Consider the following 24664-nt stretch of genomic DNA (forward strand, 5'->3'; position numbering starts at 1 on the left):
GCTGGAAAACAATCATACAAGCAAACAACAACCAAAAAAAAGGCAGGAGTAGCTATATTAATATCAGACAAAATAGACTTTAAATGTGAAACAATTGTGAGAGACAAAGAAGGATACTATATTTTAGTGAAAGGGACAATCAGTCAAGAAGATCGAACAATCATAAATACTTATGCTCCTAACAAGGGCGCCTCTAAATATGTGAGGCAAACGCTGGAAAAACTAAGTGAAAGAATAGATGCATCTACAATTATAGTGGGGGATTTTAATACACCACTGTCAACTCTGGACAGAACATCTCAAAAGAGAATCACTAAAGAAACAAAACATTTGAACAGTATATTAGAAGAGCTGGATCTAATAGACATATATAGATCATTACACCCAAACACAGCAGGATATACATTTTTCTCAAGTGCACATGGAACATTCTCCAAGATTGACCATGTGCTAGGCCACAAAGAAAGGCTTAATGAATTCAGAAAGATCGAAATCATACAAAACAATATCTCTGACCACAGTGGAGTGAAGCTGGAAATTTGCAAGGGACAGAGACCCAGACTCCACATGACAATTTGGAAATTAAACAGCACACTCTTAGAAAAACAGTGGGTCAAAGAGGAAATCTCAAAAGAAATCAATGACTACCTTGAAACAAATGATAATGATAACACAACATACCAAAATTTATGGGATGCAGCAAAAGCGGTACTGAGAGGGAAATTTATAGCCATAAATTCATATATCAAAAAAGAAGAAAGAGCAAAAATTGGAGAACTAACTGCACTTTTGACGGAATTAGAAAAACAACAACAAAGTAACCCAACAGGAAGAAGAAGGAAGGAAATAACAAAGATAAGAGCAGAACTAAATGAAATAGAAAATAAGAAAGCACTTGAAAAAATAAACAAGACCAAGAGCTGGTTTTTTGAGACAATCAACAAAATTGACAAACCTTTAGCGAGACTAACAAAGAAAAAAAGAGAAAAGATGCAAATACACAAAATAAGAAATGAGAAAGGTGATATCACCACTGACCCCACAGAAATAAAGACTATCATAAGAGGATACTTTGAAAAACTATATTCCAACAAAAATGACAATTTAGAGGAAATGGACAAATTCCTAGAAACACATAAGTAGCCCATACTGACGAAAGAAGAAATTGATGATCTTAACAAACCAATCACAAGCAAAGAGATAGAATCAGTCATTAAAAATCTCCCAACTAAGAAGAGCCCAGGGCCAGATGGCTTCACAGGTGAATTCTACAAAACATTCCGGAAAGAACTAACACCAATCCTGTTGAAACTATTCCAAAAAATCGAAACAGAAGGAACACTGCCTAATTCCTTCTATGATGCCAACATTACCCTAGTACCAAAGCCAAACAAAGACACCACAAGAAAGGAAAATTACAGACCAATTTCTCTAATGAACCTAGACGCAAAAATACTTAACAAAATACTTGCTAATCGTATTCAACAACACATTAAACAAATTATACACCATGACCAAGTGGGATTTATTCCAGGTATGCAAGGATGGTTCAACATAAGAAAATCAATCAATGTAATACACCATATCAACAGATTGAGAGAAAAAAACCACATGATTATATCTATAGATGCAGAAAAGGCATTTGACAAAATACAGCACCCCTTCCTGATAAAAACACTCCAAAAGATCGGAATACAAGGAAACTTTTTGAACATGACAAAGAGTATATATGAAAAACCAAAAGCCAACATTGTTTATAATGGCGAAATCCTGAAATCCTTCCCTCTAAACTCAGGAACAAGACAAGGATGCCCATTGTCTCCGCTCCTGTTTAACATTGTCTTGGAAGTACTTGCTCGAGCACTGAGACAAGAACCAGATATAAAAGGCATTCAAATTGGAAGGGAAGAAGTCAAAATTTCATTATTTGCAGATGACATGATCCTATATATAGAAAACCCTGAGAGATCTACAACAAAGCTCCTAGAACTCATAAATGAGTTTAGTAAAGTCGCAGGTTATAAGATCAATGCGCAAAAATCAGTCGCATTTCTATACACCAATAATGAGCAAGATCAGGAGGAAATCAAGAAACAAATACCATTCACAATAGTAAATAAAAAAATCAAATACTTAGGAATAAATTTAACTAAAGAGGTAAAAAACTTATACATCGAGAACTATACAAGATTGTTCAAGGAAATCAAAGAAGACCTAAATAAATGGAAGAATATTCCCTGTTCATGGATAGGAAGACTGAATATTATTAAGATGTCTATCCTACCAAAACTGATCTACACATTCAACGCAATCCCAATAAAAATCAACACAGCCTTCTTTAAGGAACTAGAAAAACTAACTATGAAATTTATTTGGAATAGAAAGAGGCCCCGAATAGCCAAAGACATATTGAAAAAGAAAAACGAAATAGGAGGAATCACACTTCCTGACTTCAAAACATACTACAAAGCTACAGTAGTGAAAACAGCATGGTACTGGCATAAGGAGAGACACACAGACCAATGGAATCGAATTGAAAGTTCAGATATAGAACCTCATGTATATAGCCATATAATATTCGATAAAGCCACCAAACCCTCCCAACTGGGAGAGAATGGCCTATTCAACAAATGGTGCCTGGAGAACTGGATAGCCATATGTAGAAGAATGAAAGAGGATTACCATCTCACACCTTATACAAAGATCAACTCAAGATGGATCAAAGACCTAAATATAAGAGCCAAGACCATAAAGACCTTAGAAAGCAGTGTAGGGAAACATCTACAGGACCTTGTAATAGGAAATGGCTTCATGAATATCACACCAAAAGCACGAGCAGCAAAAGAACAAATAGATAAATGGGACTACCTCAAAATTAAAGCCTTCTGCACCTCAAAGGAGTTTGTCAAGAAAGTAAAAAGGGAACCCACACAATGGGAGAAAATATTTGGCAACCATATATCTGATAAGAGACTTATAACTTGCATATATAAAGAACTCATATATCTTGAAAACAAAAAGATAAACAACCCATTTAAAAAATGGGAAAAAGACTTAAACAGACACTTCTCCAAAGAAGAAATACAAATGGCTAGAAAGCACATGAAAAAATGCTCCAAATCTCTAGCAATCAGGGAAATGCAAATCAAAACTACAATGAGATACCATCTTACTCCCATAAGATTGGCAGCCATGAACAAAACAGTAGAATACAAATGCTGGAGAGGATGTGAAGAAAGGGGAACACTCATCCATTGCTGGTGGGAATGCAGAAGGATCCAACCATTCTGGAGGACAGTTTGGTGGTTTCTCAAAAAATTATCCATAAATTTGCCATATGACCCAGCAATACCACTGCTGGGTATATACCCATCAGATCTGAAAACAAGGACACAAACCGATATATGTACACCAATGTTCATAGCAGCATTGTTCACTATCGCCAAAAGTTGGAATCAATCCAAATGTCCATCAACAGATGAGTGGATCAATAAAATGTGGTATATACACACAATGGAATACTACTCAGCTGTAAGAACCAATACACTACAATCGCACGTGATAACATGGATGAACCTTGAGAATCTTATGTTGAGTGAAGCAACTCAGGCATTGAAGGACAAATACTATATGACCTCAATGATATGAAATAAGTTAACTGCCTCAGAGAGCTAGAGTCTGGAAAAGTGGCTTACAGGAAATCGGGTGGTGGAGGAAGGATGTGAGTTAATGTCTGCAGGGGTGGAATCTGTGATGAGCTGGCGGTAAGTATGAGCACAAAGAAGGGACAAAATGGGGGCAAGGGGTTACCTTCGGGAGGGGTTTTCTGGGTTTGAGGGGGCCTGGGGATGGGAAGAGGGGTAATATTGTCCAAGAAATAGGTGGGAGGGAGGGGCAACATACGAATATGGGAGAGTGTCAGAAGTTCGTTGAGAACTAAATGTTGAGTAAAACGTATCAAAGTATAAGTAGGAGGGTTACCTGGTTAGGACGCTCAGGGGGTATGGTCTGATGCGTGACGGACTCCGGAGGGAATAGCTGAAGGCTCATTTTGCCAAGGTGGGTTCTACCATTGGGTGGAGTGGACCCATATCCTGGGGAAGACTAATGCCGTCGAATAGAGAGAACTGTATCTCTCGTGAGAAAGGACGGCTCCCAGGGCATTAGATTGGCAGGCGTTGTGGGCCCTAAGGGGAGGGGAAAATGGACGTGCAATGGATGGAACAAAGGTAAATAAGGGGGCAAAAGAGGAGTTATGTGAGAGTACACGAGGATGAATATAAAACAGCTAATATTACACCAAAAACATATAGGGGACGACAGACTAATAATGAAAACCATAAGACAAAACATAGGATAACTAAAAAATTTAGAAAACTGTACAGCCTAAAATATGGACCACATAGTAAGCACAAATGTCACCTTGTTTGAAAACTATAGTGTTGGAATCTGTACATCAGTTTCAGGAAATATGATATGAATAAGTTAAAAGATTATTGCTGTGCAAGGGAAAAGGTTTTATAGTGGATCTGGGGAAATACTGTATATTGTATATATGAATTTCGGTGATCTAAGACTCTTCTGAAGCTGACATTATGTTGGGATTCACTTTACGGGAAGTTTTGGATCACAGAGTGGTTCAACAATGGCAGCGGAGGAATACTGATATGGGATGTTATTGACAGGATATATATGGTTGACAGGGAGTTATACAGGGCATATGCCCAGGGTATATGGTAATGTCTATATATACTCATAGTGGAAACAAAAACAACAGCTGGGGGGGTACTGGGCTCCTGGCCGGGGGGTCACTGTTGTGGGCCCTGGGAGAGCAGCGGCAATCCTCCAGGTGCAACGGCAAGAACCAGGAAGGAAGGAGGGCCCAACAGTGGGCTCGTGATACTAATGGTTACACTTTTGAGCCTATAAACCTGCAATAAGAACAAGGCCTAGAGTAGCATTGTGCCTGGGGGTTTCCTCCTGACAGCCTGCATGTTACTCAAATGTGGCCACTCTCACAGCCAAACTCAGCGTGTAGATGCGATGCATTCCCCCCAGCGTGGGACATGACACCCGGGGATGAGCCTCCCTGGCACCGAGGGATCACTACCACATACCAGCTGAAGAAGCAACTAGAAAATGACCTTGAATTAAAGATTCAATGCGGAACAGCAGAATATACCTGTCTACATATAATGACATGACTTCGGGAAGCTGTTTGACCTAATGTAAGGGGGAAATGGAAAGGAGAAATGAGATTATAAGGCTGTGAGTCTCTAAAAAAGAGTCTGGAGGTTGTCAGAAGGAATACCCTTATGTACAACTGAACAGAGTCTAAGAGACAGATAAGGTAGATACAACCCCAGGTATTGGTTCTTTTGAGGGATAAAGAGACCCACGGGTTCTATGGTCATGGCAGAAGGGGTTCACTGCCATGACAGATGGCCCTTCTTTGGAGCTGGTGTTTCTGCATGATGGAATTGGACTCAGAGGGGATCTCTTTTCACAAGACTTGCATGCTACTTTATTGGAATTGTAGTCGGTGCTGGGTTTAAGATATATGTAGGGGATTCGAATCTCTGGACTGATAATATGACACCCAGGCCCAGAGCCTCAACAGACTTCAGCTCCTACACTTTGATTTATTGGACTTACTCCACTCAGCTAACATGGAGTTGAAGAAGGTCAACCACCACAACGTGGAGCCTAGAGTGTCTACAACTGGAAGCGGGAGGAGTGCATCCAGTACCCATATGGAATCTAAGCCCTCACTTGACATAGATGTGCAATGGTCACAACCAATCCAATGTCCACAGAGAAAATGTGGAATGGGTGTGGGAACGGTAGCCATGGTGGCTGTTGGGTGTGGGGAACGGGAGGAAGAGATGAGATGTGGAGGCGTTTTCGGGACATGGAGTTGTCCTGGATAGTGCTTCACGGACAATTACGGGACATTATAGATCCCCCCAGGGCCCACTGGATGGAACGTGAGAGTGTCTGGGCTATGATGTGGACCATTGACTATGGGGTGTAGTGATGCTCAGAGATGAACTTACCAGGTGCAATGGATGTGTCATGATGATGGGAGAGAGTGTTGCTGTGGGGGGAGTGGGGGGCGGGGGCGGTGGGGTTGAATGGGACCTCATATTTTTCATAATGTAATTAAAAAAATAAATAAATAAATAATTAAATAAATCATATTTCCTACCTTCAGTGGTAAAAACAGCATGGTACTGGCATAAAGACAGACACAGAGATCAACGGAACTGAACTGATGGTTCAGAAACAGACTCTCACACCTATGGTCAAGTGATTCCTGACAAGCTTGTCAAAACTTCCCAGCTTGGGCAGAACAGTCCATTCCACAAATGGGGCTATGAGAACTGAAAATCCATAGCCAAAAGAAGGAAAAAGGACCCCTATCTCACACCTTATAATAAAATTAACTTGAAATGGATAAAAAACATAAATATAAAAGCAAAAACCATAAAGCTTAGAGAAGAAAATGTAAGAAAATATCTTCAAGATCTGGTGGTAAGTGGTGGATTCTTAAAAGAGATAAGAGGAGGACTGAGCTGGACTACTGATGTTTAATGTATGTACAAGTTTTAATTAACTTTATTGTAAAAGTGTGGAGATGTATAGAGTTGATGGTAACACATTATAGTGAGTAACAGCTGGTTTATAAATGGGAATGTGACTGAAAATGGTATTCTAGGGACGAAAATGCCAACTGAAAGAAAGCTAGAGAATAATCTAGGGACTTGACTAATACAGTAAACCCAGAGGTGGATGAAAATTGTGGTTGATGGTACAGATGCAAGAGTATCCTTGTAAGCTAGAGCAGATGTATATCACTATTGCAGGGTGATAAGAATGTGGAGAACCATGGGAAAAATACAACAGTGACCTATGGACTGTGGTTAACAGTAATAATGTAATATTAATGCATCTATGCCAAAGATGTACTGTGTTGATAATGGGGGAGTATGGAAAAAGTGTGCCAAATGTACGCTATGGACCTGGTCATAGTCTGATGATATTATCTCATAATCTGTAACAAATGTTCTACCATGGTGTGGTATGTTGACAGAGAGATGTTGTACGAGAATTCTGCACATGTGTGATTGTTTTGTAAGTTTACAACTTATGTCATAAAAACACAGTTAAAAAATAATAATAGGGTTGTTTGGTGGAAAAATACACCAAATGTAAGATACATTGGTTAGCAGTAATATTTTGAGGATGCTCTTTAATCATTAGTTAAAAATGTTTCACAACAATGCAAGGTATTGTTGGTGGGGTGAGGTGAGGTATCAGAGTCCTGTATCATGTTATGTATGTTTGTTTTGTAAGTTCAGAACTATTACTGTACACTTATTGTTTTTTTTTCAAATTCTACTCAATTTATTCATTTTTTAAAAAGATATTACATTAAAAAAATATGAGGTCCCCATTCACCCCCACCGCCCCCACCCCACCACTCCCCCCACAATAACACCCCCACAATAATAACTCTCACATGATGGCATCATGTCACATCCATTGCATCTGGTGAGTACATCTCCGGGCATCGCTGCACCCCATGTCCCGTGTTCCACACCATAGCCCACACTTTCCCACGTTCCATCCAGTGGGCCATAGGAGGACATACAACATCCAGCAATTGTCCCTGGGGCACCACCCAGGACAACTCCAAGTCCTGAGAATGCCTCCACATCTCTTCTCTTCCTCCCCTTCCCTGCACCCAGCAACCACCATGGCCACTTTTTCCACATCAATGCCACATTTTCTCGATTATTAACCACAATAGGTCATGAATAGAATATCATTAAGTCCACTCTGATCCTTATTGTATTCCTCCTTCCTGTGGACCTTGGCTTGGCTGTGTCTATTCCACATCTATGTCAAGAGGGGGTTTAGATTCCACATGGATTTTGGATGCAATCCTCCTGCTTTCAGTTGTAGGCACTTGGTTGACATTCTTCAACTCCATGTTAGCTGAGTGGAGTAAGTCCAATAAATCAGAGTGTAGGAGCTGAAGTCTGTTGAGGTCAGGGCCTGGCTATCATATTGTCAGTCCAGAGATTCAAATCCCCTAGATATACCTTAAGCCTCAGCACCAACTACAAATCCTGTAAAGTAGCATGAAAGGCTTGTGAAAAGAGATCCCATCTGAGTCCAGCTCCATCACACAGAAACACCAGCTCCATAGAAGGGCCAACTGACATGGCAGTGAACCCCATCTGCCATGACCATAGAACCTGTGGGTCTCTTTAGCCCTCAAAAGGACCAATACCTGGGGTTGTATCTACTTTATCTGTCTGTAAGACTCTGCTCAGGTGTGCATAAGGGCAATCCTTCTGACAACCTCCAGACTCTTTTTTAGAGACTCATAGCCATATAAACTCATTTGTCCTTTCCATTTCCCCCTTAATTTAGGTCAAACAGCATTTTTAACTCCTATTATTATATGCAGACAGGGATATTCTGCTGGTCTGCGTTGAACCTTTAATTCAAGGTCATTTTCTAGTTACATCATCAGCTGGTACTTGGTAGTGATCCCTCGGTGCCAGGGAGGCTCATCCCCGGGTGTCATGTCCCACGCTGGGGGGAAGGCATTGCATTTACATGCTGAGTTTGGCTTCGAGACTGGCCACATTTGAGTAACACAAAGGCTGTCAGGAGGGAACTCCTAAGCACAGTGCTGCTCTAGGCCTTGTTCTTATTTCAGGCGTATAGGCTCACAAGCATAGTCATTAGTATCAGGGGCTCACTGTTGGACCCTCATTTCTTCCTGGTCCTTACCGTTGCACCTGAGGGACTGCCGCTGCTCCCCTAGGGACCGCGACAGAGCCCCCCCCACCCTGGTCAGTAACCCAGTACCCCCCCCCAGCTGTTGTTTTAATTGTTTCCACTATGAGTATATCCAAACATTTCCATGCACCCTGGACACATGCCCTGTATAACTCCCTGTCAACCATATATCGCCTGTCAATAACTTCCCATACCAGTATTCCTCCGCTGCCATTGTTGAACCACTCTGTGATCCAAAACTTCCTGAAAAGTGAAGCCCAATATAATGTCAGGTTCCCTTACTAGTAAAATGGAATATAGCGATGAGTTTAAAGGTTAGATATAGAATACATATTGATTTGGAAAAATTCTACATCCTATCTTTTTCTTTTCTTTTTTCCTAATTATTGAGCTTCTCTTCACAAGAGCCTTAGATCACAGTAATTCATATATACGATATACAGTACTCCCACACATCCACCATAAAACCTTTTCCTTTCCACAGTGATAATCTTTTAACTTATTCATATAATATTTACTGAAACTGATGTACAGACTCCAAAACAATAGCCTTCAAACAAGGTGACATCTGTGTTTACATTGTGGTCCATACTTTAGGATATACAGTTTTCTAAATTTTTAAGTTATCCTATGTTTTACATTATGGTTTACATTATTAGTCTGTCGTCCCCTATATGTTTTTGGTGTAATATTACATGTTTTATATCTATCCTTGTGTACTCTCGCGAAACTCCTCTCTTGCCCCCACATTTACCTTGGTTCCATCCATTCAACATCCATTTTCCCCTCCCCTTGGGGCCCACAGCGACAGCCAATCTCCATTTCCCAAGGAGCCATGTCCAGAGATACTTGCAACAGTGTTCAGGGCCTGACTTGCTCAACTGCCCTAATGCCCTGGCTGCCACCCTTTCTCTCAAGAGATACAGTTCCCTCTATTTGATGGCATTAGTCCTCCCCAGGATGTGGGTCCATCCCCACTCTCACTACTTGGGTCTCTACCCAATGGTACAACCCACCCTGGCAAAATGAGCATTCAGACATTCCCTAGGAGTCCGTCCCACGTCAGACCATCCCCTCTGAGCATCCTAAACAGGTAACCCTCCTAATTATATTTTGATACGGTTTTCTCAGCATTTTACTCTCAACCAACACCTGACACTCTCCTATGTTCGTATGTTGCCCCTCCGTCCCCCCAATTTTTTGGGCAATATTACCCATCTGCCCATCCCCAGCCCCTCTCAAACCCGCAAAGCCCCACCCAAAGGCAACCCCTTGCCCCCATTTTATCTCTTCTTTGTGCTCATACTTACCACCAGCTCACCATAGATTTCACCCTGCAGACGTCAGCTCATATCCTTCCTCCACCCCCTGATTTCCTGTAAACCTATCTTCCAGTCTCTAGCTCTCTGAGGCAGCTTGCTTATTTCATATCATTGAGGTCATGTAGTATTTGTCCTTCAATGCCTGGGTTGCTTCACTCAACATAAGGTTCTCAAGATTCATCCATGTTTTCACGTGTGTTTGTAGTGTATTTGTTCTTAAAGCCGAGTAGTATTCCATTGTGTGTATATACCACATTTTATTGATCCACTCATCTGTTGATGGGCATTTGGGTTGATTCCAATTTTTGGCGATAGTGAACAATGCTGCTATGAACATTGGTGTACATATATCGGTTTGTGTCCTTGTTTTCAGTTCTGCTGGGTATATACCCAGCAGTGGTATTGCTGGGTCATATGGCAAATCTATGGATAATTTTTTGAGAAACCACCAAACTGTCCTCCAGAATGGTTGGATCCTTCTGCATTCCCACCAGCAATGGATGAGTGTTCCCCTTTCTTCACATCCTCTCCAGCATTTGTATTCTTCTGTTTTTTCATAGCTGCCAATCTTATGGGAGTAAGATGGTATCTCATTGTAGTTTTGACTTGCATTTCCCTGATAGCTAGAGATTTGGAGCATTTTTTCATGTGCTTTTTAGCCATTTGTATTTCTTCTTTGGAGAAGTGTCTGTTTAAATCTTTTTCCCATTTTTTAAATGGGTTGTTTATCTTTTTATTTTCAAGATATAGGAATTCTTTATATATGCAAGTTATAAGTCTCTTATCAGATATATGGTTGCCAAATATTTTCTCCCATTGTGTACACTTATTGTTTATGTATGTTTATATATGAGTGCTATATTTCAATAAAATTCTTTAAAAAGGCAATGTTACAAATATTGTGTAAAGTATATTATTTCAGTGAAAAGGCATGAGGGGGAAGCATATCTTATGCACTTGCTTGTTTATGTCTAAATGTATATATATATATACAAAACAAAGAAAAACAAAATAAGGGAAGGAGCCGTTTAACTGCCAAAGAAGTATCTCTTAGTGATCTAAAATGTGGAGGTTTTACTAACTCTTTGAAGATAATAGTAAGGAATCATCACCAGACCTTGAGAAGACACATAGAATTACATGGAATTTAGAGGGAAGATAATATGGAATTGCTATGTAAACAAACCCCTTCCCTGGTAATCATATCTTTTAATAAACCACTAACAAAATAAAGAAGAATGTCATGCAGATGCAAAATTATACTATTCGGTTTACCCAGGATGTGCATTCTGTGGCAGAATTCAGAATTTCAAATGAAACAATAGATAAATACAACTAGTTGTGTAATGTTTGGGAACCTCCTGGAGAGCAGCCAACCCTCCTGGAATATGGCCAAGCACAATGTTCCAGGGGGGCTATAGATAGGAGGGAGGTCCTACCACCTGTGGCACTGGAGCGTTTCCAGCCTGTGTCTAAATGCTGATGTACCAACATTTCTTCCAGACCCAGTCTGGAGGACTCCACACTCCAGTCAGGTGTAGATGATGCTGGTCTGAAGTATGGAAATAGATCTATGTCAATCCAGAAACTTCTCGTCCATTCTGCATTCATTCTGGACCATCTTGAAAAATCCCACCTTCGTGGGAAAGGCAAAGTCCTGATCAAATTAGGATTCATTCACTCATCGTTCATTTGTTCCTTCATCCATTCATTTATTTACCTATTTATTTAATCAACATTTACTGAGTGGCATTTATTTTCCTGGTGCTTGTAGTAAAAGACATATAGTATGATTCCAATATATAAATTTCAAAAATAGGCAAAACTATACTATTTGCTTAAGGGTAAATACATAGGTGGTAAAATTACTTATGAAAGCAAGAAGATTACTACCATAAAGTCAAGGTGATGATTACATCCAGGGAAGGTAAAGGACACACCACCAGGAAGGCACATTTCTCTGGGGGAAGTAGAGAGCAGTACAGTCTTAGGTCAGCCAGTCCATCCTTCCGCACCATTCTTAGACTTCCTGGCCCATTTTTACACAAAGAGAAGTGACTGCATAGCTATGGGCTGAAAACATGCTGGGATTAGCAGAATAGTGGAATTTTAGCACTTGAAGGGAATTCATTGGTGTACACTCAATTACTCTCCCCTCAAGTTCAAAATAACCACAGCAGCCTTATTTTTCTTGAGAAACCTATACATAAAACAACAGAAATAATTAGCATGAATACCTTGATTTCTTCCTTTTATATATAAATGGACAACCACGGACCAGAAGACATGGGAAGGAAGCCTGTGAATGCATGGAAGACGAACGTAGCTGACTCTGTATGCAATTCAGAAAACCTAAGAAAATCTTCTTCTTATAGAGGAAAGATCAACTGTTATCCTCAGGTAATCTGAGAAAAATTTGTTCCCTAAGAGAACAGAAAACACCCTCCTACAAAGGCGTGTCCGTGGTTCCCTGTCCTTGGACATGTAAGAATTGGAGGCAAAGAGATGTGGGCTTGGAGAAGCCTGGAGCCAGCTTGCTCTCCTCAGGCTCAGGATCACCCATTCCCACCCAGAAAATATTATGAGATGAACATTCTTAGAGATGATCAGTGTCCTTATAGAACACCAGTGTATCAAGTGTTCTGTCAGGAAATTTTTCAGAAATGATTATGTCTAAGAAAAGTAAACTAACAAGTATTCCTTTAAGGAAATTTATGCTCCCCCCTTTGCTACTCTTCATAGGATTACAGTCATGGGAGAATTCATGCTTTCAGTGTGGGCTTGAGTCTAAGCCTATCTCCCGTGGCTTCCGTCATGGTCTATATCAACCTTCAGCTCAGGTTTTTCTCTTCTAATTACCTGTTAGATACCTCTGACAGCTCAAAGTTGACACCCCCAGAATGAATTCATCTTCCCACCCCCCGAAACCCTGTTGTGTTCTCTATCAGTGGTCCACTATCCAATCCCTTAATCACCCAAACACTGAACTCATTCCCCATCCCCTCCCCTACCACCCCTGCTCAGCATCCAATTTAAGTTCTACCTTTATTCTTATAGGCAGATCTCAAAAAAATATTTTTTAAATTAAAAAAAAGAGAACAGACTATTAGGAAAAAGTAATACAGACAAAAGAGGCCTTGAAAATTGAAAACATGATTACAGAAATAAAAGATTTGCCAGTAGTATGTCAGAAAGAATTGAACTCAGTCTCTTGCAAAGCAACAGGTAAGTGCCAAAGTTTGGCACTTCATGCAGCATCACCTGATCAAAAAAAGAAAACCAAAAATGTTCCAGAGGAAGCATTTGAATAACATTTGCTTGTATCTCATTCAAGTTTGCTCTGAAACCAATTCTGGCAAAATGTTTTCTTGAAAGTGTGCAAGGCAGGCAAGAAAAATCTCAACTGTAAGGGAAAACAATGTAAGTCTAGAGTAACTTGGGTTTGTCATAATCATCTGTGTAAAAAGGCAAATTGCCAGCTTGAGTATCCAAATGGCAGTAATGTACAGGATGGCCTGTTTATGATCAGGAGGAAGGTGGCTCTGTGGACCTGGATGATTCCACCCAAGTGCTGGCCACAGGCATGATGGTGGCTGAGGGGAGCTGTACATATACAGAACTCTCCTGTCTTCCTGGAATTTCCTGACTAGTTTATATTTCTGTAATAAATACTTCTCTGGTTATCCTTATTCAATAGCTTTGAATTGCATTTAATACCATTTACTAATAGTATTTGATTATTAAAATCTTGTTTTCTGAAAATGAAAAAAATGGAGGAAAGGATATTATCAAAGAAATAATAAAACATTTTTCCTAGAGCTGAAGCGACACATGAGCTATCAGACTCAAGTGGCCCATGGAGAGCTGAGGTGGATGACTAAGAAAGAGACACTACTGGGTATGGCTTCATGACATTTCAGGACCCAAGTGCAAAAAAAGGAAAACCGTAAAAATATTTAAAGAGAAATAGGGCACCTATAAAGGAATGAGAATTAGACTACCTTCAGAATTCTATATAATAAAAATGGTATAATGTTTTCAAAGTTCAGAGGAGAAATTATTTTGAATCTAAAATACGAGTCAATCAAATATCAAGTAAGTGTGAAGGCAGAATAAGACATTTTCAGGCATTTAAGGATCAAAGTTTACAATCCATGTACCTTTTTTGAGGAAGTTACTTGGTCAAAGTGAGGGTGAAAAAAGATATGGTAGAACAAACACAGATTTTTTAAAAAATCCTGGATAAAAACTATGCAGAGGCAACTGATCTGAATTAGAAAACTATAAGAAGCTTGTGAACTTGAGAAGAATGTCTTCAAGGAGAAGAAGAGAATAAATTCTAAAATTAGAGAGGAGTCGAGGAAAGGAGAATCCACAAAAGCTGTATAGAGTCAAGTGAATTATGAAATAAACTGTTAATAAAACAAGGCATAATATCGAGGAACTGATGGAATGTAAAGAAAGAATTTACTTGTGTCAGCTCTCCGTGTGTGCGGCGCCATTACTGGGCAAGCTGCACTTTCTTCGGCACTGGGCGGCTCTCCTTATAGGGCACACTCCTTGCGCGTGGGGCTCCCCTACGTGGGGGACACTCCTGCGTGGCACGGCACTCCTTGTCCGCATCACCCCTGCGTGGCACGGCACTCCTTGCCTGCATCAATGCTGTGCATGGGCCAGCTCCACATGGGTCAAGGAGGCTTGGGGTTTGAACCGCGGACCTCCCATGTGGTAGGTGGACGCCCTATGCATTGGGCCAACTGTACTTCCCTAATGTTTCTTCATGATTGGAACCAAGTTAGGAATTTTGGCCCTAATATCATAGAACGGATTCTGTGTTCTCATTGCATCTTAGCTGGTTGTCCAAGAGGTTGATTTGTTCTATTTTTGGTGGTATAAACTAAAATCACACCTGTCAGTTTTTTTCACTGTAAAGTTAGTTTTTACCCTTTGTAATCAGTAAGTATGCTGAGGAAAGATATTTTGAGACTATGTAAAATCTTGATTCATACCCCACTAATAGTCATTTGTTATAAGATCCACTGATGCTTTTTAGCTGAACTGAGTATTACTATGATGGTTGCAAAATAGTTCATTTTTATTAGATGGATTCATGGATTCTTATCTATTTGATGGATTATAATACAGTATTATTATTATTTATTTTGATGCTCACATATGATCGGGGGAGTACCTTTGACTGGCTTCTGTATCATTTTGATATGTCATTCTTTGAGAATGTCCTTATTTTCCAGCACAGGAGGATGTTCTAGGCTCATCTGGCTCTTTTACCACCTCTATCCCAGAATCAGCCAGTTCTCCAAAGTTCCATTGAGTGGATAGGGGTATTTAGAAACAAAGCTTTGGGTGCTAGGTGTGGTTATTGCTTTTGGGGTCTCACTATTTCTAGGACATTTTTTTTTATTTCATTGGTCTTTATTTTATTTTTCTTCTTTATTTTCTTTTAAATGTTACATTAAAAAATATGAGGTCCCCATATTCCCCCCACCCCACCCACACCACCCCTCCCACATCAACAAACTCTCCCATCATTGTGGCACATGCACTGCACCCGGCGAATACATTCTGGAGAACCGCTGCAGCACATGGACAGTGGTCCACATTGTAGTCCACATTCTCCCCCAGTCCACCCAGTGGACCACGACAGGACACACAACGTCCAGCATCCATCCCTGCAGCACCACCTAGGACAACTCGAAATCTCTAGGCCCTTTCAATGGACATAGCTAGAACAACATATGATTAGGGGGAGTACCTTTGACTGGCTTCTCTATCATTTTGATATGTCATTCTTTGAGCAGTTCCTCATTTTCTAGCACAGGAGGATGTTTTAGGCTCATCTGGCTCTTTTACATCCTATGTCCCAAATAAGCCAATTCTCCAAAGTTCCACTGGGTGAATAGGGGTATTTAGAAACCAAGCTTTGGGTACTAGGTGTACTCATTGCTTTTGGGATCTCACTGTTTCTAGTACCTTTCAACGGACACAGCTAGGACACACACACATACATATATATATTCATGTACCTATATACATATTTACATATATATTTATATTTATTTCTTATCTATTAATATCTACACATATTAAAAGCCATGAGTTCACACTGATAGTTATAATTCTATTCCTATATCAAATGGTTCATTTTAGCATTCCCCTTTCCAACAGTATATCCAACATTCGTATCTCTCTCCTCCAACAGTGAAAAAACTGACCCCCTATCCTCAACACTCAGACGCTCAATCTCTCTGTATATAACCAATCTCCTGAGGCCATCAGGTTGCCATCCTACTTGTATACTCTTCTTGTGGGTTCTGGCACTGCCTAGCTGCCTTCCCATCCTTATTGGCATGCATTGTTTGATAAAAATTTGAAGAGAAAAAAGTGATATAGCCAAATACTGTAAAAGTAACAAAAAAATAACATGATTAAAATTTGTCTCAAATAATATTCTTGAATCAGGGGGAGAGTGGGACATATAGGAATACCTTATATTTTTTATGTAACATTTATGTAATCTAAAATCTTCTTTAAAAAAAAAAAAAGAATCAGGGGAAAAACAAGATTCATGTTTTACTCATTCCCCCCATACCATAACATTGTAATGCACTTGAAAGTTTGACCTGTCCTGTTCTAGAAAGAAGCAAAAGTTGCACAGCCTGGAACCATTATATTAAAATCTTGCATGGCCTATTGCTCAAACACACAAACAAGTGCATAAACACACACACACTCAGGTACCCCACTTTATGTGCTGTCACTTGGTACCCTGAGTTTACCACATGGAGGAAGTCTTTACCTGATATGTTGCAATAAACAGTCTGTTGGTAGAGCTTGGCTTCTAAAGGGTTAAAGTACACAGTGATTTCAGCTGATGAGTTGGGCCAGATATCACCTTCCTGAAAAACATGAAAGGTTCATTAAAAAACAATACGATGAAGAGAAGGCATTGCTTTTAAATGTTATTGTGTTTATGTTATAATTTCTGGAAGTTTAAAGGAAATACTTATATAACAAATAAAAGACAGCACTATTTTACCCATACATAGTAAACTTATGCTGCTTACTAACATAAGAAGTGGTACAAGTTGAAAATAAGCACCAAAAATAATTGCAATGAGTTCATGGATATATATAATGAATAACTAAAGGACACTTAAGAGTTCAGGGCATTAAAAAATGTGTGTTCAGTGAGGATTCCTTTTTTGCCAACGTGTGCCCAGCACTTGGGCTTCAGAGATGAATAAAGGTGTGGTCTGTGACTGCAGGGTGCCCACATCTTAGTGGGAGGGTAAGCATGTATACAGCTATGCTATAATGTATATGTGATTATGTGCTGTACCTTAAAAACAAATTAAGGGAAGCAGACTTGGCCCAATGGATAGGGCATCCGCCTACCACATGGGAGGTCCGTGGTTCAAACCCTGGGCCTCCTTGACCCATGTGGAGCTGGCCCATGTGCAGTGCTGATGTGTGCAAGGAGTGCCGTGCCACGCAGGGGTGTCCCCTGTGTAGGGGAGCCCTACATGCAAGGAGTGCGCCTGATAAGGAGAGCTGCCCAGTGTGAAAGAAAGTGCAGCCTGCCCAAGAATGGAGCCACACACACAGAAAGCTGACACAACAAGATGACGCAATAAAAAAGAAACCCAGGTTCCCGGTACTGCTGCTAAGGATAGAAGCGGTCACAGAAGAACACAACGAATGGACACAGAGAGCAGACAACTCTGTGTGTGTTGGGGGGGCAGGGGAGGGGGAAGGGGAGAGAAATAAAAAAATAACCAAAAAACAAAAAAATCCAAATTAAGTCCAGAGTGGCCACAAACAGGAAGCACATAATTTCCTTGGTAGAGAGACTATATTCCTAACTTTCAAGGTTGACAGCATAAAGGAACTCTTATTCTATAAAACCATAGCTCTCCCTTGATATGAATGCCTTAAGAAAAGGGAGACCAAATCAAACCCTGCTTCTGACCCACTTTTGATATTTCTCACTTTAATTCAAACCACCCATAATATAAGGAAACCTAGTTTTGAAACTAATGCAATATGCCACATTTAAGAATCCCCTGTTCGGTATTCTTTGATAACAGTTTTTGTACTAACCGTGGAACCTAGGACATTGTCATTAACTACTCAGAGCTGTAAAAGGAGATGTTAAGGTTTTTTACTTATTTATTTTTATTATTATTATTTTTCCTATAAGGTTTTGAATGAGGTCATGCTGGTCAAATGCTTTACCAATGCCTGATGCATAGTAAGAGCACAGTAAATAGTTTACTATGATGGATGTTATTTGTGCCACTGGGAAAGACTAAGATAAAAATATTTTTAAAGTTAGAGGGGAAAAGTGAGTGATTTTTCTATGGTTTTGTAAATGGGCTAAATGAATATAAGTGATAAACACACCCAAAAATCTATAATACATAAAAGGTTCTCCCAGCTAAATAGAAAACTAAGGAATGACAACTTGATAAATAGGCTCCAGTTTCAGAAAGTTCCCAATGCATATTCTATTTCCAGTCTGGCTGGAAGTGAACAAACTGCCAGAATAAAGAATTGAGAAAAGGACAAAATGGTTTAAAATGCAGACATCAATTAAGAGGAAGGAAACAGGAAACTAGAACCAAACTGGATTTATTTATGAACTTAGGCTGGTTAGTGCACTTCTTAGGCAACATCTCTCCTGACTTCAGAATGATGGTGGAAAGAGCCTCCAAGAAGTAGTGGGGACTGAGGGCTGCCAATGTCATGCGGTCCTGGGGTATCTCCCATTCCCAGATCAGTCCCCTAGAATGAAGGCTCCATAGGCGCAGGTGCTGCTCTATCCCCAACACCTAGAACAGAGGTGGCTCATAGTAGGAACTCAGGAAATATTTGTTGAATCAGCCCTACCCACTCAATTTGCACACTGTATAGTTATTAGCAGATGCCTATTCATCTTTGTAACAGCTTTCTGTCATTTTCTCATCAAATAGAACCACAAAAAATCATACAAGTTTGGAGTCAAAAGAGCCTGTTAAGGGTATGGGGAAAGGCAGGAAGAGATGAGAGGTGGAGGCGTCTTCGGGACATGGAGCTGCCCTGGATGGTGCTTCAGAGGTAATCACCGGACATTGTAAATCCTCACAGAGCCTACATGATGGAATAGAGGAGAGTATGGGCCATGATGTGAACCAATGTATATGAGGTGCAGAGGTGCCCAAAGATGTACTTACCAAATCCAATGGATGTGTCATGATGATGGGAACGAGTGTTATTGGGGGGGGGGAGAGGGGGGGTGGGGGGGGTGGGGTTGAATGGGACCTCACATATATATTTTTAATGTAATATTATTACAAAGTCAATAAAAAATAAAAAAATTAAAAAAAAAAAATTAAAAAAAAAAAAAAAAAAAAAAAAAAGAGCCTGTTAAGATCATGTAGGGAACAGGGAAGTGCTAGGCATCTTTCACTTATTTAGGGGTTTCACTGGGCTGCTTTTCTAAACCATGGAACAAGCGTCTGTTCCTTTGTGATAAATGGCAAATACCTATCCCCTTTGATTGGTGCGGGGTTCAGTGATATGGGTTGTTAGGACTAGTCATGAATAGAATGGGCAGATAGGCCAAGCAGTTCAGGGGGCTCATCTATTCTCATCTTCAGCCAACCAACGGTGATTCTGTGGGTATTCCATCTCAGAACTACTGATACCCAGGCTTTCTCCTAATCCACGAGACAAATGTGTTCCATTGTTGGAGGTTGAACTTGCCTGGTTTAGTTGTATAGAACGGATGCAGCAAAGCTGCTACAGTCCAAACTGACAGAAGGGCCAGGGGCCATCTTGGATTCTTAGAGAATGTATGCTAGAAAAGTCTGACCAGAATGATAGGAAGTGGCCCCCAAAAGGATACACTGGAAATCAGATAAGCTCAGTATATGTGGGAAAATTCAGGGGTCTTGTGGTTTGAGGTGGACCAGACAACTTTCAAAAGCATTATCTCAGCAAGAGAATTCAGGGTTCATTTGGATACAAGAAAGCAACACACTTGAGAAAAAGCACCCTTGGACACCCTATCATCCAAGTCCAATTAGAGCTGGTGAGTTGGAAATGGAGGGTGACAGACATGCTTCAGAGAGGTTGCAGAGACCTCCCCAGAGGAGGTAAGCATTGAAGTCTGGATGTGAAGGAAAAGAGGATCATCTTATAGAGAGACTCTCTGAAGGTTTGGAAACTTTTCTGCTTGGTGAGGGAACACCAGTGCAAGGATATTTGCGTCCACAGTGTCCAGGCTGAGCAAATAGGACTGTGGGTTCAGTGCTTTCTTATCCTGGGCTGCAGCTGTTTTGTTGTACTGTGAGATCTAATAACTTGCAGCTTTTACTGAGCCCCAGGAGATAATCCAAGGGCAAATCCCTTTCTAAAACCTCTGCCTGGGCAGAGGTAAGCATGCATTAAGAGGATGCATTAAGAGGGAAGTGTATCTTTAAAAAACAGAAGAGTGCTCATTCAGTTTCCTTTCACAAAGGGAGGCTTTTAATGTGGGTCAGTTGAAGGAGTATTCTGATTCCATCAGGAATATTTGGAGGATATTTTTATTTTTCAGATGGGATTAAGGTAAAAGTTAAAGAATTTTCTATTTCTTTAGAGCAAAACTCAATATGGCATTTTCCAGCAAATCAGAGAAAACAAACACCAGAAACAGGCCATAAGTCTAAAATGATCCCACTTTTACTTACCTCTCCTTGAAACATTTCATACTACTTCTCCAACCCTTCTGAAATTAATTTCCATGTCATTTATGCCTTGGAAGAACTTTTCTTTCTTTTATGCTGTCTTCTAAGTTACGAACCAAAGCATTCAGAATTTTCTCTATTGTTTCTGACACCAACATCCCTTCTTCCTGGTTCTAAGAACACTGCCTCAGTGCACAGAATCCCCTACCATTCTGTTTTCCTTCTATATATGACCCCTCTCCCATCATGGTTCATTGTCCTGCTCCAAATGAGAGACTGAGTACTTAGGGCATAATTTGTAAGTGACTATTACCTCATTTGTTGAAAATAATTGTCAAAATTGTCTTCAGTTATATTGCAATTATCTTCCTTCTTGGTCCTAATGTTTTGTTTTTCTCTCAGATCCATAATGAGTAAAATAATTGCATTTCACTTATTAATCAAGTGACCTGCTAGAGGGAATCAACTTCGAGTTTTCAGGTCTAAAACTAGCTCCCATATTGCTATTTTCATTCAAGTATTATATATTGCTGGAAATGGAACTATATGTTTCCTTCAGAAACAAGAACAAACAACTAAGTGACTTGAAAGTGCTACAGGGTCACCATAGGAGAGGCACACAATCACAAGTATTGTGTCCTTTAAAGATGATCTCTTTTAAAAAATTATACTGGCAATGATTAAAAGGATGCTATTAAAAAGTTTCCCTTGAAAATCTTTACATAAAAAATGTAAAAATAAAAATCACCTTCCTTCCCCCTCCCTGTTACCTTTCTCCCTCCTTTCCTTTTTTTCTGCCTTCTCTTCTTCCCTCCCTCCCTCCCTCTGTCCTACTTTCCAATGAAGGATTATTCTAGCATATTATGTCAAGGCAAAACTCAAAGTACAAGAACAGAGAGTTGCATATGTGTTTAATTTACTTGTTTATCTGGAAACTAGCTTACAATATGACTCACCTTTTACTTTAATCATATAAAATAGTTGCATTTTAATTCCCACCTTACATTTAGAAGTGATCCTAATGTTTGCCCACTCAAATGTTATACTTTCCATTCATACTATCTATTCTGACAAGAGACTGTGTGTCTAACTCCAAATCATAATATTTACAACTACTTACTGATAGCTCATGTTCCCAACACTGTGTTGAGTTTATATATATCATCTAATTCAATCTTTACAACCTTGTGCAGTAATATTACACTCATTTTAAAGATGAGAAAATCAAGTCATACTAATAGTAAATGGTAGAGCTGGGATTCTGTAGTATTTTTCCCTTAACTTTTCTAATTCCACTGTAATGAAAATAAAAGGTCAGGCATCATCTTTTAATGACATCATAAAAAAGGCCAGGAGAAATTGAGAAAAACAAAACAAAACAGCTAGATGTTTAGTAGTTTTAGGCTTAGATGTGGCCAGCATGGCCTGTATTCCTATCTGGTGAACACAGTGAGACACCCTACACATTCATATCTTCAGGTACCTCTGGAAGATGACTTACAGCAGTTTCGTTCAGATGACACATTCAACATTAAAATGTGGCAGCTCTTGAGAAATTGGTAGATCCTTATCAGCTATCCAGGTTGGACTAGGGTCAGACTTAAGTCAGCTCAGAACAGGATAATGGTTTCAAGAGCAGTTTTATTTATTTATTTATTTTATTACATTCAGAAAATATGAGGTCCCCATATACCCCCCATTCCCCTCATCCCACTCCTCCCCCCATAGCAACAATCTCCTCCATCATCATGAGACATTCATTGCATTTGGTGAATACGTTTCTGAGCACCGCTGCACCTCATGGTCGATGGTCCACATCATGGCCCATACTCTCCCACGTTCCATCCAGTGGGTCATGGGAGGACACACAATGTCCAGTAATTGTCCTTGCAGCACCACCCAGGACAACTCCAAGTCCCGAAAACGCCTCCATATCTCATCTCTTCCTCCCATTCCCCACACCCAGCAGCCACCATGGCCACTTTCTCCACACCAATGCCACACTTACTTCGATTACTAATCACAATAGTTCATGAATAGAATATCAGTAAGTCCACTCTAATCCATATTCTATTCCTCCATCCTGTGGCTCTTGGATTGGTTGTGTCCACTTCACATCTATATCAAGAGGGAACTTAGATTCCACCTGGATGCTGGATGCAATCCTCCTGCTTTCAGTTGTAGCCACTCTTGACTCCATGGTGTGGTGGTTGACTTGTGGGAGTACTGTATATTGTATATATGAATTACTGTGATCTAAAACTCTTGTGAAGATAAGCTTAATAATTAGAAAAAAGAAAAGAAAAAGAGGACATAGACACTGAGGAAAAGACGGATGTAGTTGCCTTGCCAATTTGCATACAGGGCAACACTTATTGCAGTGATGGAAGGCAAAACATCAAAAACAAAGCTTTTGCATTTTTAAATTTTTTGATACCCCAATTTATTTTTACCTTAATTTTTCCAAGTTAATATGTATTCTATATCTAACCTTTAAACTCATCGCTATATTCCATTTTACTAATAAGGGAACCTGGCAATATATTGGGCTTCATTTTTCAGGAAGTTTTGGATTACAGAGAGTTTCAACAATGGCAGCGAAGGAATACTGGTGTGGGATGTTATTGACAGGGAACACATGGTTGGCAGGGAGTTCTACAGGGCATATATCCAGGGTACATAAAAAATGTTTGGATATTTTCATAGTGGATACAATTAAAAACAACAACTGAGGGAGTGCTGAGTTCCTAGCCAGGGGAGCTCTATCACAGTCCCTAAAGGAACAGCAACAATCCCCCAAGGGCAATGGCAAAGACCAAAAAAGAAGGAAGGTCCAACAATGAGCCCTTGATACTAATGAATATGCTTGTGAGCCTGTGTACCTGAAATAAGAACAAGGCCTAGAGCTGCAGGGTGCCTAAGAGTTACCTCCTGAGAACCTCCGTGTTGCTCAAATGTGGCCAGTCTCGAAGCCAAACTCAGCATGTAAATGCATTGCCTTCCCCCCAGTGTGGGACATGACTCCTGGGGATGAGCCTCCCTGGCGCCGAGGGATTACTACCAAGTACCAGCTGATGATGTAACTAGAAAATGACCTTGAATACAAGGGTCAACTTGGACCAGCAGAATATCTCAGTCTACATATAATACCAGGAGTTAAAAATGCTTTTTGACCTGAATCAAGGGGGAAATGGAAAAGACAAATGAGTTTATATGGCTATGAGTCTCCAAAAAAGAGCCGGGAGGTTATCAGAGGGGTCACCCTTATGCACACCTCACCAGAGTCCAAGAGCAGTTTTAATGTGTGATTTTTCCACCAAAATGGAAACACTCTTGATGATATAAACAAATATCTTCAGCTATTTCATAGTTCTCCTTAAAATATTAGAGAAATAGTAACATACAGAATTTCTCTTGGGAAATGAAAACATGCTCTTAAAGTCAAATTTCTGTCTATGAATAAGGAAAAAAAAGAAGTACTGATTAGAATCTATAATCTCCTTTACTACCCACAATTGCTCTTCTAGAACCTTCCAGACCAATGAAGAAAGTTATGGCTCTCTTTCTCAACACTTAGGGCAAATAGCAGTTTTCTCAAAGACAAATAAGAAAATACATGGAAACTAAAAAAGTTGAAAGTAAACTATTTTAATTATTACTGAGTAAAAAGACAAAATTGACACATGACTTAGATTTTTCTACTTCATTATATATCCCAGTGCAGGAAACTGCAAATTGGGTAAATTTTTGATTCTCAAAATAATGGCCAGAAAATTTTCTAAGAGAGGGCCCTAA

The 24664-nt window shown here is 39.9% G+C and overlaps 1 protein-coding gene and 1 non-coding gene across 4 annotated transcripts in view; one reads left to right on the forward strand and one right to left on the reverse strand.

Annotated features, from left to right (window-relative positions):
- The window catches only part of HYDIN (HYDIN axonemal central pair apparatus protein), a 516844-nt gene that overhangs the window by 298816 nt on the left and 193364 nt on the right, over positions 1-24664 (reverse strand). For 2 of the 3 annotated variants that reach the window (XM_071209089.1, XM_058279757.2), the window contains exon 10: positions 16957-17056. In XM_071209089.1, coding sequence (XP_071065190.1) covers positions 16957-17056 — 100 coding nt within the window. Of the gene's footprint in view, positions 1-16956; positions 17057-20872; positions 20968-24664 lie in introns of those variants that run through there. The other variant, XM_071209090.1, reaches the window with a different exon arrangement.
- LOC111767375 (small nucleolar RNA SNORA38) lies at positions 12581-12712 on the forward strand. The gene has a single exon (XR_002799213.1). It is a non-coding gene; the product is annotated as a small nucleolar RNA SNORA38 (small nucleolar RNA).

Source organism: Dasypus novemcinctus, chromosome 18 (assembly GCF_030445035.2).
Source record: "Dasypus novemcinctus isolate mDasNov1 chromosome 18, mDasNov1.1.hap2, whole genome shotgun sequence".
NCBI lineage: Eukaryota > Metazoa > Chordata > Mammalia > Cingulata > Dasypodidae > Dasypus > Dasypus novemcinctus.